This window comes from Azolla caroliniana, unplaced genomic scaffold (assembly GCF_043228905.1).
Source record: "Azolla caroliniana isolate FFs.n. ecotype wild unplaced genomic scaffold, voAzoCaro1.0.p SCAF_9, whole genome shotgun sequence".
In the NCBI taxonomy this organism is placed as follows: Eukaryota; Viridiplantae; Streptophyta; class Polypodiopsida; order Salviniales; family Salviniaceae; genus Azolla; species Azolla caroliniana.
Genome location: NW_028230444.1, coordinates 13,423,629 through 13,439,103, shown reverse-complemented (window position 1 = coordinate 13,439,103; position 15,475 = coordinate 13,423,629). Strand labels below are relative to the sequence as shown.

The 15,475-nt window shown below is 43.0% G+C and overlaps 1 protein-coding gene across 2 annotated transcripts; it reads left to right on the top strand.

Moving 5' to 3' along the window:
• The first annotated feature begins 275 nt into the window (after window positions 1-275).
• On the top strand, window positions 276-1,630 carry LOC147860209 (thioredoxin H-type-like). 2 transcript variants are annotated; one of them, XM_087324683.1, is made up of 3 exons: window positions 276-440; window positions 540-664; window positions 1,160-1,630. In XM_087324683.1, exons 1-3 carry the CDS (start codon window positions 351-353, stop codon window positions 1,287-1,289), a joined length of 345 nt encoding a protein of 114 aa, XP_087180809.1. In that variant the 5' UTR covers window positions 276-350; the 3' UTR covers window positions 1,290-1,630. The 2 variants fall into 2 exon arrangements, with proteins under 2 accessions (XP_087180809.1, XP_087180808.1); XM_087324682.1 differs by having other exon boundaries at window positions 283-440; window positions 540-662; window positions 1,155-1,630.
• Window positions 1,631-15,475: the final 13,845 nt, after the last annotated feature.

Below are 15,475 nucleotides of genomic sequence, written 5' to 3'. Positions count from 1 at the left end.
TTACAACATTCTAAATATAAAAAAAGGTCATATGGACGTTGTAAAGCATTGTGTATGCTTTTTGAAAGAGGATTTGAAACCTATAATCTTGCAATTATATTCATGGTGATACACTTTTCTTTTTCTAATTTCTTAGTTCCACTAGTTTCACTAAATAAATCCTTAGCTTTCTACCTTACCAGTAACTTTTTCAACTAGGTGGCTTCTGGAATGAATAGGTTGCCTCTTCGAGTGGCAGTATTAATAACAATCAATTGATCAACAAATCATTGTCTTTCATTTCTACTATAAAATGGCATGGAGGGCATAAGCTACTTCATTATTTCCTTGTTGCTCATCATTCTTGTGTTATGGAAGCAAAAAGCTATGTTAGAACATGTGATGCAGAAGGCATATGGAGCAGTCTCCTACATGAGAGTGCTGCTTCAAAATCTAAGTTGGTAAGTATTTGTGGTTTACGAGGTTAATATATATTTTTCTCACTTAATATATTTTTTCTAACTTGGTCTATTTTCTCTCACTTAATCTATACACGTAAGATGGTTGTAAGTTGTATGGCAAGTTGGTGTGGACCTTGTAAATCCATGGACATTTACTTTGAAGAGCTTGCAAGACAATTCCAAGACATTTTATTTGTAAAGGTGGATGCTGGTGTATTGAAGGTAATATTGATATTGTCAACAAAAGTAATGCACAAAGATGTTCATGAAGGGAGGACATAGAGCAAAGAGATGGCACGTTTATGACTATGTGTATATAAGCTTTTACATAAATAGTTATCAGTCACTCATATAATTTTGGAGAATTCTTATATTAATTTCATATATTATCTAAGAAATATAAATTTAACAATATTGTTGACATTTAGCAAGTGAAATATAAATTTAGCTATATTGTTGACATTTAGCAAGTGAAATATAAATTTGGGAAATTGATCTTACATTAAAGTGTATTGGAGAGTTGACATAATTTGTAGAATGAATAATTCATCTATTGAAAATGTTACGAAAGACATAAGAATACATAATGAATAATATCTGTGGAGAGTCATGAAATGTTTATGACTAAGAAATGAGAAATAATTTGAACAAAATAAATACTTATGTATAAAATTTGAACCTACACTGGTTAATAATTTATATCTTATAAAACAGCGGGTGGTAAGGGAGATGTATATTGAAGGATATCCCACATATATCATGTTGGAGGATGGTAAGGAAGTGGGAAGAGTATTAGGGGCCAACAAAGGTGATCTTTTGAGGATGGTCTCTACTCATCCTCCTAAATGATTGTTCATCGCAATAACCTATCGGCTCTCTATTTACCCATAGGAAGATATATACTATGTGGCTAATCGTCAAAAAATGCATTACTTGTAATTGTTATTATGGTACAATAATATTAATTCAAGCCAATTTTCAAATGTTTATGCCCCAATTATTTGTCTATGTTCCATAGACCTTGGTGGTTCCTAGGTATATTATATGAAGGTTGAAGTTGTCATAGAGAGATAGTTGTAAGTGTCTCATCAAATGATTTCTTATCGTAATAACATACAAGTTCTCAACTTAGCTAGAGGACAATTTAGTGTGTTGACAAAAATAATAAAATTTGTTACTTATGATTGTTATCATGGTACAAAAAATATTAATTTAAGTGAAATTTTAAAATGATTATGCCCCAATTTCTCCGGTATGGTCTTTACATCTTGGTTGTTTTTAGGTGTATTGTTACAAGGTGTGAGAGAGAGAGAGAGATAACTATATCAAGAAATGATTGTTTATCGCAATAACCTATTGTCTCTCTACTTAGAGAAAAATGGAGTGTGTTGCAATACATAATAAATATGTTGCTTGTTTAGTTGTTATCATGGTACAATAATATGAACTTTAAGCTTGTCATAAAGAAAGAGGGAGAGAGAGAGAGAGATAGTTATAACTATCTCATGAAATGATTGTTTATTGTAATAACCTATTGTCTCTCTACTTAGAGAAAAATAGTGTGTTGTTGTTATACATAATAAATGTGTTGCTTGTTCAGTTGTTACCTCGACTTACTTCGAGGAAGATCTAGTATGTTGCTTAACATAATAAAATGTGTTACTTATGATTGTCATTGTTATACATGAATATTATTTTAAGTGAAAACTTGAAGTGAATATGCCCCAATTATTTAGCTATGTTCTTTGGACCTTGGTTATTTGTAGGTGTAGTATATGAACTTCAAGATTTTCACAAAGAGATAGATAGATAGATATATATACTCTATTATTGTCTTTAGAGGTTAAATATGACCTATGAGACCAAAAATAATACATGTGAAAGTGAGTAGCAATTCTCGATGTTCAAGATGCATGCACATGAAGTAGCGATGGCAACAACACTACTTGGAGAGGTGGTAATGACTATAGGCAACAACAATATTTGTAGAGGCAATAATGAGCGACTAGAGTGGTGGTACAAATAGAGGTAGTAATGAGACATTGCAATGGCCATACAAACAGAGGTGGTGAGGAGTGATTGTAGCAGCAATACATGTAGTAGCGGTAAGGGGTCTTACTGCCCTTAGTAATCGGGGGTTCAAACACTCACTCCTTTGGTACCCGACTCAAGGTATTGTGGTCATAGGATGGGGAACGTGGACGGGTCACACAACAATAACAAGGTAAGCTCACACAGAACAATACTTGATCAAGTTGTAATGTCTATTGAATACACGATCCAAGATGGCTACAACTGACTGGTTACTCATAGTACACAATAAAAGATAGAGTCTCTTACAACACAGACTAAGAGTATAAGCAAACAGATTTTCTATGAAGCAATTGACTCGATACATTTGACGATAAACTTTTACAAAGCTCCACGTCCCTTTTTATAGGGAGCATGGTCGGTTACGTAAGGAATGTAAACTGGTACTACTCCTAATTATTATACATGCATTATCTTATGTTTCAAATCCCTGTCCAGCCCCACACATTCTCGAATTCGACCAGCACTCGTCCCTACGGACACCTTTGTCGTCCTGACCGACCAACACATGGCACGGTCGAACCCACACAAATGCCGGCTATGTGTCGTTGTTAAGCGAACAAGCTCAACCGGATCTGGATTGGCTGAATAAGCCAGAGCCGGATCAACATCCGGAAACAACCAGCTGGATCGGGGAGACGGATTGGAGAGCCGAATTCGAGTGCGAACTGGAAGCCTAGTAGTAGCCTAGACTACTAGGTAATCATTGTCTCGTAGTTAGTGTCAGACGCTCGCATGAGCATTGAAGTACATAGTACTTCTGTCAGTCCTTTTGAGGACTTCTATAAATAGTGTTGTTTAGCACGTTGTATGTACAGAGTTTCAGAGTGATATTTTGAATTGAGTTTAGGGCCAATTGTCTCATGGGCCAAATTTGGCCTTAGAAGACGTTAATATATCTTTCTTTCTTTCTTTCTCCCATGAGTATTCTCTGTGTTAAGTTCTCCATTAAACCTTTTCTCATTTTCTACTGCTATCCTGTTGAGCCGGTTTGTCTAACCCTTCCACACGCTAACCTTCACATGGTATCAGAGTGCGAGGGTTGAGAACCTCTACAGCTGGCAAATGCTTTCGAAGAAAAACCCTAATAACCGGTAACAACAGATAGAGAAAGGTATGGATAGAGGTATGACGAGTTCACTTCAAACAGAGAAACTCGACTGGAGCAACTGTTTGTCCTGGTCATATAAAATGCACTAGTACTTGATTGGGCATGGTTATTGGAGCTACGTGGAAGGAACTAACGAGGTAGCACCGGAGCTAACACACAATGACTTCCTGGTATGGGAGCAAGGAGCGAACCAAGTATTGTATTGCCTCGCGTCCTGTGTGCATGATCAGATGCTCGACTACATAAAGGATGCCAAGACGCCGAAGGAGGCCTAGGAAAATCTACGGATGATTTTCGCCGCAAGTACCACAACCTGTAAGTTGCAGCTCCGGCAAGAGTTGAACAACATCCGGCAAAGAGACATGTTGGTAACGGATTACACCACTAAAATAAAGGAGATTTGTGACGCACTCGGGTCCATCAATGTGACGGTGGACGAAGATGAGATGGTGCAAATCTACCTCTATGGTCTAGCACAAAGGTACGGGCCAATCCGGACAACGATCTGCACCCGGGAGAAGCCACCAACTTTCTTCGACTCGCAATCGATGCTGATGATCGAAGAAAACCACACGAGTGGGTCAAGGACCACTCAATCGGACGACCGGATGTTGTACATGGAAACAGATCGTCCCCATGGACGTGGTGGACGAGGTGGGTCGGCACGCAATGGAGGCGGCCGACAAGAGCAGGACCGAAGGCACAGAGGTAGTGCCGATAGTAGTTCCCGACCCTCGACAAGCAAGGGGAGTCAAAGCAGCGCCGGAAGCCGGTAAGGAAAAGCCGACACAGAATGCTGGTATTGTGGCAAAAAGGGCCACAAGGAAAGCGAGTGCTGGAAGTAGCGTGCCGATTCGGACAAATCCGGATCCGGCAAGGCCGGTTGGGAAAATTCGTAAAGCTCACACTATACAGAAGGATCTAGAATCGGAAAGACCGGTAAAGGGCCAACCTTCGTGATGAAGCACAAGGCTAACTTGATGAAGAAGACTACTTCCAAATCGGAGGAAGTATGATATGTTGATTCTAGAGCGTCCAACCACATGACGAGCCATGAAGAGTTCTTGTCCTTTTTGGAAAAACCGGAACAACCGGGGATTGTCGAAACCGGAGACGACACACCTCACCCGATTGTGCATTTCGGAGAAGTCCGTTTAAGCCATGTCGGACAAAAGGGGAAACTAATGAACGTACTACACGTTCCGACTATCACAAAGAACCTGGTGTCGGTTGGACAAATCGTTGACCAGTGTTGGGAAATCAGTCCCTCCGGATGGGATACGGTGATGAATAAAGAGGATCCGGTGAGAACTGGAAGAGAGGAAAAATTTGTAAATATGTCTTGAATAAGCCCATTGAGACTATATTTTGTAAATAACCCTAAGTTCATATAACCCTAGGGCAATCACTTTAGGATATTAGAAATGTGTGATTGTTGCTATGATATTGTTGCAACTATTGTACAAAGAGAGAGAGAGAGAGAGAGAGAGAGACAGAGAGAGAGAGAGAGAGACAGAGTGATACTCTGTTGTAACCGCCACTGTGCGAAGAAATAGAGGTTGAGGTCATTGCCTCTGAGTTTTTGATAGTACCCCTTCTCTTCATAGTGATCGTTCGGAGTCTGTGGGCTCTCGTGGTTTTTCCCTATCAGGGTTTTCCACGTAAACATCTTGTGTAATTTTTCTTGTGTACTCTCCAGTTCCCATTTCTGTGTTTGATTCCTATAGAAGTGATTTACTACTCGGTTGTGGCCGCGCGATATTCTGTGTATTTCTCTTCAAACTAATATCAAATCAAACAATACAGAAAATGGAAGAATCTTTCGGTAGCATGTTCAAGCTCACAGGCTCCAACTACTCAATGTGGAAGTCGAAGATGAGGGATATGCTAGTGGTCAAAGATCTTTTTGTTGCCAGTTCAGTTCGGGGAGAAGAGACCGGACAAGATCGATGCCACAACGTGGGAGGTGATGCTCATGAAGACGACGACATACATCCGGTGCTTCATCGACATGAGCCTGTACAACAACTTCAACGAAGAGAGAAAGGCTCATGAACTCTGGGAGAAGATCAACATTATGATCCAAAACAAAAATGCCGTTAACAACAAGAATTATCGACATAGGAGATGTGTTGTTAACAACATCAATCGGATGCAAGTTGTTGCTGAAGGATGTCCGACACGTTTCGGCGGTTCGACTGAACCTAATATTAGCCGACCGACTAGATGATGAAGGCTACACAAGTAGCATCCGGAACGGTGTCATGAAGTTCTGCAAAGGGAGATTAATAGTGACTCGAGCCCGGAAGGTCAACTAACAGTACTTGATGAATGCTCGAATATGCCGGGAAGAAGTGAACGTAGCATCCGACACTGCCGTTGAGCTGTGGCACAAGAGACCGTGTCACATTACTGAGAAGGGGATGAAGGGACTTGCCGAAGACAATCTCATTCCGGTGAGGCGCTGACGACGGCGACCTATGTGATAAACATATCACCCTTAGTACCCTTGGACGGAGAATCACCACAGAAAGTATGGACTGGTAAGGATGTGTCTTACCGGCATCTGAAGGTGTTCGGGTGTCTCGCATACATGCATGTGGCGAAGGACAAGAGAGCAAAGCTAGATCCAATGTCCCAGCCATGCATATTCCTTGGATACGACGATGATGAGTTCGGTTACCGGGTGTGGGATCTGGTAGACAAAAAGGTGTTCTGGAGTCGGGACATAGTCTTCATGGAAGACAGGACCATTTCCGACTGGGAGTCGGAGAAGAAGGTAACGAACTCCGGATCATCCATTGAAAACCGGCTTGAGGACAAAAGGATATACCCAGTTGAAAACCGGATGCTAGCCGGCAACCGGATGACACTCGACGAACCGGTCGGATTCAGACAAGAAACTGAACCGACCGAAGAAGAAGAAGAAGAAGACATCGGAACCAAACAAGATCCCGGATCGGATTCGGATGAAGAACAAACGGAGGAACCGTTTGTCAGAAACCAAGGATGGAGATATCCTCTCCGGGAGAGAAGAGCCCACCGAAGATTTCCGAATGCAGAGTATGTGTTGATAACCGATGAGGGGGAGCCGGAAAGTTTTGAAGAAGCAAGGGGAGACACCCACAACCGCAAGTGGTTGAGTGCCATGTAGGATGAGATGGATTCCTTGCATGAGAACCACACATACAAATTAGTGGAGTTGCCAAAAGGAAAGAAGGCACTCTGGAACAAGTGGGTGTACAAGCTGAAACCGAGAGACGCCGGAAATCCACGGAAGTATAAGGCCCGAATCGTGGTGAAGGGCTTCCAGTAGAAGAAAGAAGTGGACTTCGATGAGATCTTTGCCCTGGTAGTAAAGATGACATCCATCCGGACGGTCTTGAGCATAGCGTCAAGCATGGACCTCGAGGTAGAGCAACTGGATGTCAAGACGACATTCCCACACGGAGACCTCGAAGAAGAGATCTACATGCATCAACCCGAAGGATTTGTGAAGAAGGGGAAGGAGGACTTGGTGTGCCGGTTGAAGAAGAGCTTATACGGACTGAAGCAAGCTCCTCGACAATGGTATCGGAAGTTTGACTCCTTCATGACCGATCAAGGGTACCACAAGACGCAAGCCGATCATTGCGTGTTTGTGAAGAAATTTGTTGGAGGAGATTTCCTAATATTGCTCCTGTACGTGGACGACATATTGATCGTCGGACGAGACCAAGTCAAGATACGGATGTTGAAGAAGGCCCTTAATCAGACCTTCTCAATGAAAGACTTGCGTCCGGCAAGACAGATACTGGGGATGCACATCATTCGGGACCGGTCGAAGAAGCAATTGTGGTTTTCATAGGAAAGGTCCGTGACAAAGGTGCTTCAGCGGTTTAACATGTCAGAAGCAAAACCGGTCAGATCGACACTCCCGGAAAACTGCAGTCTATTAGGTAAGCAAAGCCTGAAGCAAAAGGCAAAGAAGGTGGATATGATGAAGATACCATATGCCTCTGCAGTCGGGAGCTTGATGTACGCAATGGTGTGTACTCGACCGGATATTGGATACGCAGTCGGAGTGGTGAGTCGGTTTATGACCAACCCCGGAAAAGAGCACTGGAATGCGGTAAAATGGATACTCTGGTTCCTGAAGGGCACTTCGAGTATGTGCCTCCGATTCGGCTTTGGTAAACCCCTCATGGAAGGATTTACCGATTCGGATATGTCGGCTGATGTGGACACTAGCCAGTCAACTTCCAGATATGTCATGACCTACGCAGGGGGAGCTGTTGTGTGGTAGTTGAGGCTGTAGAAGATGGTTCCGTTGTCAACCACGGAGGCGGAGTACATAGCAGTCATGGAAGCCAGCAAGGAAATATTATGGATGAAGGACTTCATCGGAGAGCTAGGGATCCAACAAGAGGAATACCAGCTCTACTGTGACAATCAAAGTGCCATCCACCTTGCAAAGAACGCGGCATATCATTCCAAAATGAAGCACATCCAACGCAGGTACCATTGGATCCGGAAGCGAGTTGAAGATCGAGAGTTCGTGCTGACGAAGATCCACATGGAGGAGAACGGGTCAGACATGCTAACCAAGGTGCTAACAACCGACAAGTTGGACGCATGCCGAAAGCGGATCGGGCTGGTGAGACATCCCATGCCGGAGTGAAGGGGGAGATTGTTGGGAAATCAATCCCTCCAAATGGGATCTGGTGATGAATAAAGAGGACCCGGTGAGAACCGGAAGAGATACGAAAACCGGACTGGTGGACCCAATGAGAACCGGAAGAGAGGACCGATTTGTAAATATGTCTTGAATAAGCCCATTGAGGCTATATTTTGTAAATAACTCTAAGTTCATATAACTATAAATATGACTTCGGTCAGCACATGAGTTGTATTTCAGGCGGAAGCCGAATTTGAGGCACCTTTGGATATTCAATAGTATAACATATGTCCATGTACCAGATGAGAAGCGGAGGAAGTTGGATCTGAAGTCGGAGAAGTGCATACTCGTCGGCTACTCACATGAACAGAAGGGGTATAAGTGTTATAACCCCCAGACTAAATAGGTTCGAGTAAGTCGAGATGTCAAGTTTGATGAGTCGGCATCATGGTACTCCCTACCGACTCGAACTCTTGACGATGACCTGATTCCGGAGGATGACGCTAGTGAAACCGGAGAGGTTCAAGTAGAAGATGAAGACTTCGGCACTCTAGAAGAGAGTCTGATCTCATTCCGGCTAAGTGGACCAAATGAGCGGCTGAGTCAAGATGACCAATCGGATGAAGAACCGACGAGTAGTGGAAACTCTATCGTGCTCTCCCCGCGCAAGGAACCGAGGAGACGGTTCACGCGCAAAGAGAAGGGGAAGAAGAAGATGCTGGAATACGGCACAGGTAGTGAAGAGTTGGATCGGAGCGGATCTTACGCCGGAAAGGGAGAAGGCGGATCTTCAGAAAGCAAGTCCAAACCGGCCAAAAAGGGACTCAAACCGGATAACGAAAAGTTACGCCGGTCAACCCGTCAAAAGAAAACCTTCATGAGGTATGGGTACAACGAGTACATGGTGCATCACGATGCGTACATGACCAAGGTGGCGGAAGTGCGTGAGCTAGAGAGCTACGCAGAAGCGGCAAAGAATGCAAATTGGCGTGCCACGATGGAGGAAGAATTGCGGGCACTCGATGCCAATGACACATGGGACCTCATTGACCCTCCCCGACACTATAAACCGATCGGATGTAAGTGGGTGTACAAGGTAAACTACAATGCCGACGGTTTGGTTCACCGGTACAAGGCTTGGTTTGTGGCGAAGGGATACACGGAGACTCACAGAATCGATTACGACGAGACTTTCGCTCCGGAAGTGAAGATGACAACGGTTTGTGTAGTACTGGTGGTTGTTGTGGCCAAGGGGTGGCATCTTCACCAAATGGACATGAAGAATGCATTTCTTCAAGGTGATCTTGAAGAACGGGTCTATATGATCCAATCCCCCGGTTTCCAATTGGAGATGAACAAGTCGGCAGTGTGCCAACTCAAGAAGTCACTTTACGGTCTGAAGCAAGCCCCTCGAGCTTGGAATGCGAAGATCACGCACCAGTTGCATAAGATGGCGTTTGCGGCCACAAAGTCCGACTCTTCATTGTTCATCCGGATTGGTTCGGACGGTCTAGTTTGCATTTTGCTTTATGTAGATGATTTAGTCATCACTAGACCCGAACTCGTTGAAATCGGCCGAGTGAAGTCCCAATTGTCGGACGCATTTGAAATGAAGGACCTGGGGAACCTTCATTACTTTCTTGGGTATCCAAACCCCCAATGGCATATTGCTCTCACAACGCCATTATGTGTTGAATATGCTGTACAAGTTCGACATGAAGAAATGTTGACCTGTCTCTACACCCCTGGACCGGAACCAAAAGCTCCATCCGGACTCCGGACCTGCTTGCGATGAGAAACGGTTCCGAAAAATTGTCAGAAGCCTCATATACTCAACAATCACTCGACCCGACATTAGTTACTTGGTCGGAGTGATCAACCAATTCATGTAGAAGCCGACTGTCGAGCATCTTCAGTGCACATACCGGATACTTCGGTATGTTAGCCGCACGAAGGACCGGGGACTGTTATACCGATGTTGGTTTAGCTGGGAAGCTAGTTGGATATACCGATGCCGACTAGGCTGGTGATGCATCAGATCGCCGATCCACCTTCGGTTACATGTTTTCTCTAGGTAGCACGACTGTTGTGTGGAGCAGCAAAAAGCAACCAACAGTGGCTCTGTTGAGTACTAAGGCTGAGTAGCGGGGCGCTACCAATGCCACCTGTGAAGCCATCTGGTTCGGCGACTGCTGTGTGACCTTCGGATCGAGGTACCGACCTCGATCCTGATCTACTGTGACAACAGGAGCAACATTCAGCTCGCCAAGTACCCTGTATTCCATGCTCGGACAAAGCACATAAAAGTGCATTATCACTTTGTTTGTGAGCGGGTCTTGAGTGGTGAAGTTGAACTACAATATGCTCACACAGATTAGTAGGTTGCCGACATCTTCACCAAGCCTCTAGGATCGGACAAGTTGCAACATTTTTCGGATATGCTCGGTATTCAACATCTCAATGTGCCGCACTTGAGGGGGAGAATAGGAACAAGAACGGGAATGAATGGCATTAGACAAGGAGCCGGAGAGGAAGGAAGAACCAAGGGGGGAGATAAGCGGAAAAAGGAAGCCGAGTCGACCGAAGGAGTCGGCACATCCGAACAAGTCGGAGCAAGCGGCAGAGTCAAGAAGGATAGAGCTGACCAGAAGAAGGCCAAGCGCCGGACGTGGTCCGATGTGGTGAAGGGCCTAAAAATGGAGGACGAGTTGGAGAGTACCATCTTGGACAAGAGATGGAACAAATAAGAGGAAACCAATTTGGTTCAAGATTCGGAGAAGCCAGATCAACTAAAGGCCATTCGGACAAGAAGGCAACGGAAGTTGACATCAATAGGAAGGAACCGATGGATCAACAAGCGCCAAAGTCATAACAACGAAGGAGTTGAAATGGGCTTGTTGAGCAGACAAGCCGACCAAGGAGGCCGACCAAGGAGGTCGAGGTCGAGGTTGCGGGAAGCGGAATCACACCGGACGAGGAGCGCGAGCAAGGCGGAACAACGTCAAAAGGACCGGCTACCACAGACACCACCACCACGAACTGACCTCAAGTTGAGCTTGAGGAGGAGTGTTGAGTGAGCAAGCTCAATCGGATTCGGATTGGCTGAATAAGTCAGAACGGAATCGGTATTCGGATGGTATCCGAAAACAAGCGGCCGGATCGGGGAGATGGATCGGAGAGCCAGATTCGAGTGCGAACCGGAAGCCTAGTAGTAGCCTAGACTACTAGGTAATCATGGTCTTGTAGTTAGTGTCAAATGCTCGTATGAGCATTGAAATACATAGTAATTCTGTCAATCCTTTTAAGGACTTGTATAAATAGTGTTGTTTAGCACGTTGTATGTATAGAGTTTCAGAGTGATATTTTGAATTGAGTTTATGTTCTGCTCCTTCTCTCTCTGTCTCTCCCATGCGTATTCTCTATGTTAAGTTCTCCATTAAACCTTTTCTCATTTTCTGTTGCTATCCTGCTAGGCCGGTTTGTCTAATGATTCTGCACGCTAACTTTCACAGTCGTCAAGAATATGCAAAATGTTCGGCACCTGCTGAGTCGTCTTGTTGTCGCCTGTGATGGTATTGTTGCTGGATATCGGGGCTTCCTCTTTCTGTTCTTCTGTGGTAGTTGTAGTCGGTCCATCTTCCCCCCTTCTGGGTGTTGGTAGTTTTGGTTGTTGTTGGGTTGATTCATGCGGGTCCGGCTGGTCTACTCCAACCCCTTCTTGCAAGATATGTAGGAGGTTTGGTCTTGGTTGGGTCGATTCCTCCTGTTGTTCATCCTCCCCATTTTGCTAGGTGTTTGCTTCCTCAACTATCTGCTATTCGGCTTGATCTGTATGTTGAGATCATTCAGTGGCCGGGGGTTTAGTGGGTACTTGGTCGGCCATTTCCTGGGATTGCCCATTGGAGTCAACGTCAAGCCGATTGATATGTTACTTCTCTTATCCTTCCTCTTGGTCTCCTTCTGTCTTAATTCATTCTTTTTCATATGCTTCCAATTCCACAACGAGTTGAAGTTGGTCGTCCCCAAATTCTTCTAACAATTTTTGTATTTCCATGGAGTGGGGTTGGGACAAGGAGTGGTAGTCGTTTGCTAGCTCCATCCGAATCGTTGTGATGCTTAGTTTGTTGAACTTAAAAAATCCCTTACCTTCTTTCCACCGGTTTTCCTGGTCTGCATGGAATATATGCAATTCGACCACTTGGGTTGACCAGGCCTGCCATCCTCTTGCCATAGCATCGGCGATCTTTTTCGCAAACCGGTCTTTATGATTGTCAAGTAATGTCTTGATCCACTATGTGCCCATTTGCACCTTTACTCGCAATTCTTGTTGGATTTTTTTGCATTGCTTGATTTCTTCTACCGCCGCTTCTAACTATACTTCATATCGCACTAGAATTAAGCCCATGCTGGCTTGAAAGTTCTGTATCTCCATTTCATTCAACTCTTCCATTCGTGCCAACTCTTTCGGAATTCCTCAATGAGCCTTCGCTGTTAGCTACCAGTTCCTCTCTAGTTCTTCGTCAAACAACTGCTTTTGTTTCCACAAAGCCTCCTGTTGTTCATTGATTTCTTCCTTCGCCCCTCCTAATGTTGTCCCCTGAACCTCGAAATCCTCAAAAAGCTTTTGATGTACTTTATGCAATTTTTCGTATTGCATTGTTAGAGCTTTTACATCTTGGAAATGGTCCTGATATTCTCTTCTTTGTTCACCAATCGTCATAGCTTGTTCCTTAGTCGGTTGATCTTGGTTTCAGCCACTATCATCGTGTTCTTGGCATTTTCGGCCATCATCCTCTATGCTTGGAGCTCCGCGTGCAACTAGACGTGGTCAGTGGCCGGACCACTTTGTGATGTCTTTTGGACCTCTTGTAGTTGCCATTCCAAGTTCTGGATTGTCCCCTTGTTTTCTAGCCACTATTTTACCACTTCCTTGGCCCCTTTCTTTGCCTTCTTCCTCTTGTAGGCCATATCCTTAGCCGCTATCCGTACTTTCGCCAAATCTTTGTGTACTTCCACCAATACCATATTGAGTATTGGCAGTTCGATTGCCAGGTGGCTCATTTTTCCCTTACTCTTTCGGCCGATCTTGTTCAACACCGCTTCCTCTTTGGCTTCAATATCCCCAGCTAAGGCCCGTTGGATCATTTACCGTTCTGTATGTTCTTCTACCAACATTTCGCGTTCACAGGTGGAAGGAGTGCACATTCCACTTTTAGATTCCTTCTACAAGGATGTAATTTTAGGCGGTGCACAAAAACTAGATACACCAGTATCACGGGTTATTCAATCTAGTTAAAGTTTTTGATATTTACTTGCATTAACTGCTAAGAGAGATGTTTGCTAATTGTAGAATGATTATTTATAAACTTGGAGTTACAAAAAATGAAATGAACTTAAATCAAACATTAACTCAAATGAGATTGTATTTCGAGAAGTTGGTTGAGATTTACATGAAAGATGTTTCGAGAACATTTTCTGAGTGGAAGATATGGATAATCAAATGTGATTAATAGTTCCATCTGGCAAAGATTTCTGCATTTGAGACGTCAGATTCTTAAATTTCTACCATGAATGAATGAAGTTGTGTTTAATGAACTTTCCTAGAGATACTACAAATAGAGACCCCAAATTCCTTGGTTTAAGCGGCTTCCTAACTAGATCTTTTCTTTTACACACCTTTCCTTCAAAATTGGTGTCCACTGACTCAAATAACGTGACAAGGATTATTAATTTCACTACTCAACTCTTCTGGACACCACCTAAATCTACTAGGTCCACAATCATGACATAAACCCATGACACATTTATAATTGTAGAAGATAGCCTCAGATTCTCTTGGGCACAATACTAAATCTAAAAGACCACTTATGGATACGCAAACATGCTCTGATGATTTATAGTGCTCTGTCTAGCTAAGTCAACAAATTGGGCACTCACAAGTGCATACTGCATCATGTAGGGAGGAGCTATGGCGATGTAATAGATTAACAAAATCTTTGAGAAAACCCATTTGTACATGGTAAATGCAACAACATGTGTATCGATCCTTTAAGTGTCTCACAAAGTGTGGTTTAAAAGACTCGAATGTTTGTAGTTGAACTTTGATTTTTGGATGCATTCTCTTGAACCTAATAAATAAATCTACCTGCCTAATAAGAAGGGAGTCCAATCAGTTATGCTTAGTAGTTCATAAGTAGGAGACATAGCTATCTAGAACTGACTAATAATAGTTGTAACTAATTAGCTATGATAATATTATGATGTAACTAATTAGCTATGATGATACTCTGATGTAGATAATTAGCTATGATCATATTATGTTGTAGCTAGTTAGCTATTACCAATAGCAAGTTATGGTTTACCATTAACGAGTTAGCTATTAACAGTCACTAGTTAGCTATTGCCATCCAATTGTAGCTAATTAACTATGATCATATTCTGATGTAGCTAATTCACTATGATCATATTATGATGTGGCTAATTAGCTATAAACATATTGTAATGTAGCATATTAGCTTTGGCCAGTAGCTAGTTAGCTATTGCAAGTAGCTTATTAGCTATTGCTAGTAGCTTATTAGCTATTGCCAGTAGCTTATTAGCTATTATCATATTCTGATGTAGCATATTAGCTTTGGGCAGGAGCTAGTTAGTTATTGCCAGTAGCTAATTAGTTATGATCATAGTGTGATGTAGCTAATTAGCTATGATCATATTCTCATGTAGCTAATAAGCTATGATCATATTCTGATGTAGTTAATTAGCTATGATCATATTCTGATGTAACTAATTAGCTATGACCATATTCTGATGTAGCTAATTAACTATTGCTAGTAGCTGGTTAGTTATAATGGACATCCGGTTATGTACTTAAGAAGGAGACATAGCTATCTAGACCTGATGTTGCTAACTAAGCTATGCCCCTACCTTATGTAGCTAATTAGCTTGGCCGATACTGTATGTCGCTAATTAGCTTTGGCCGATACCTGATGTAGCTATTTACCTAATTAGCCTTGACTATGACTGAATGTAGCTAATCAACTATGTCCTGATGTAGATAGAAGTTGAGGCCACTAATTATTGCAGCTGATTACCTAGTGATTGTAATCTCAATTGTACACAGACTTGTGACAATAAGCTTAATAATCAAATTAGAAGATGAAATAAATGTAAATACCT

Coding starts and splice junctions, on each gene's coding strand:
- LOC147860209 (XM_087324682.1), top strand. CDS start 351: ATGGAAGCAAAAAGCTATGTTAGAACATGTGATGCAGAAGGCATATGG. Junction 441..539: donor CTGCTTCAAAATCTAAGTTG/GTAAGTATTTGT, acceptor TATACACGTAAG/ATGGTTGTAAGTTGTATGGC. Junction 663..1,154: donor TGGATGCTGGTGTATTGAAG/GTAATATTGATA, acceptor CTTATAAAACAG/CGGGTGGTAAGGGAGATGTA.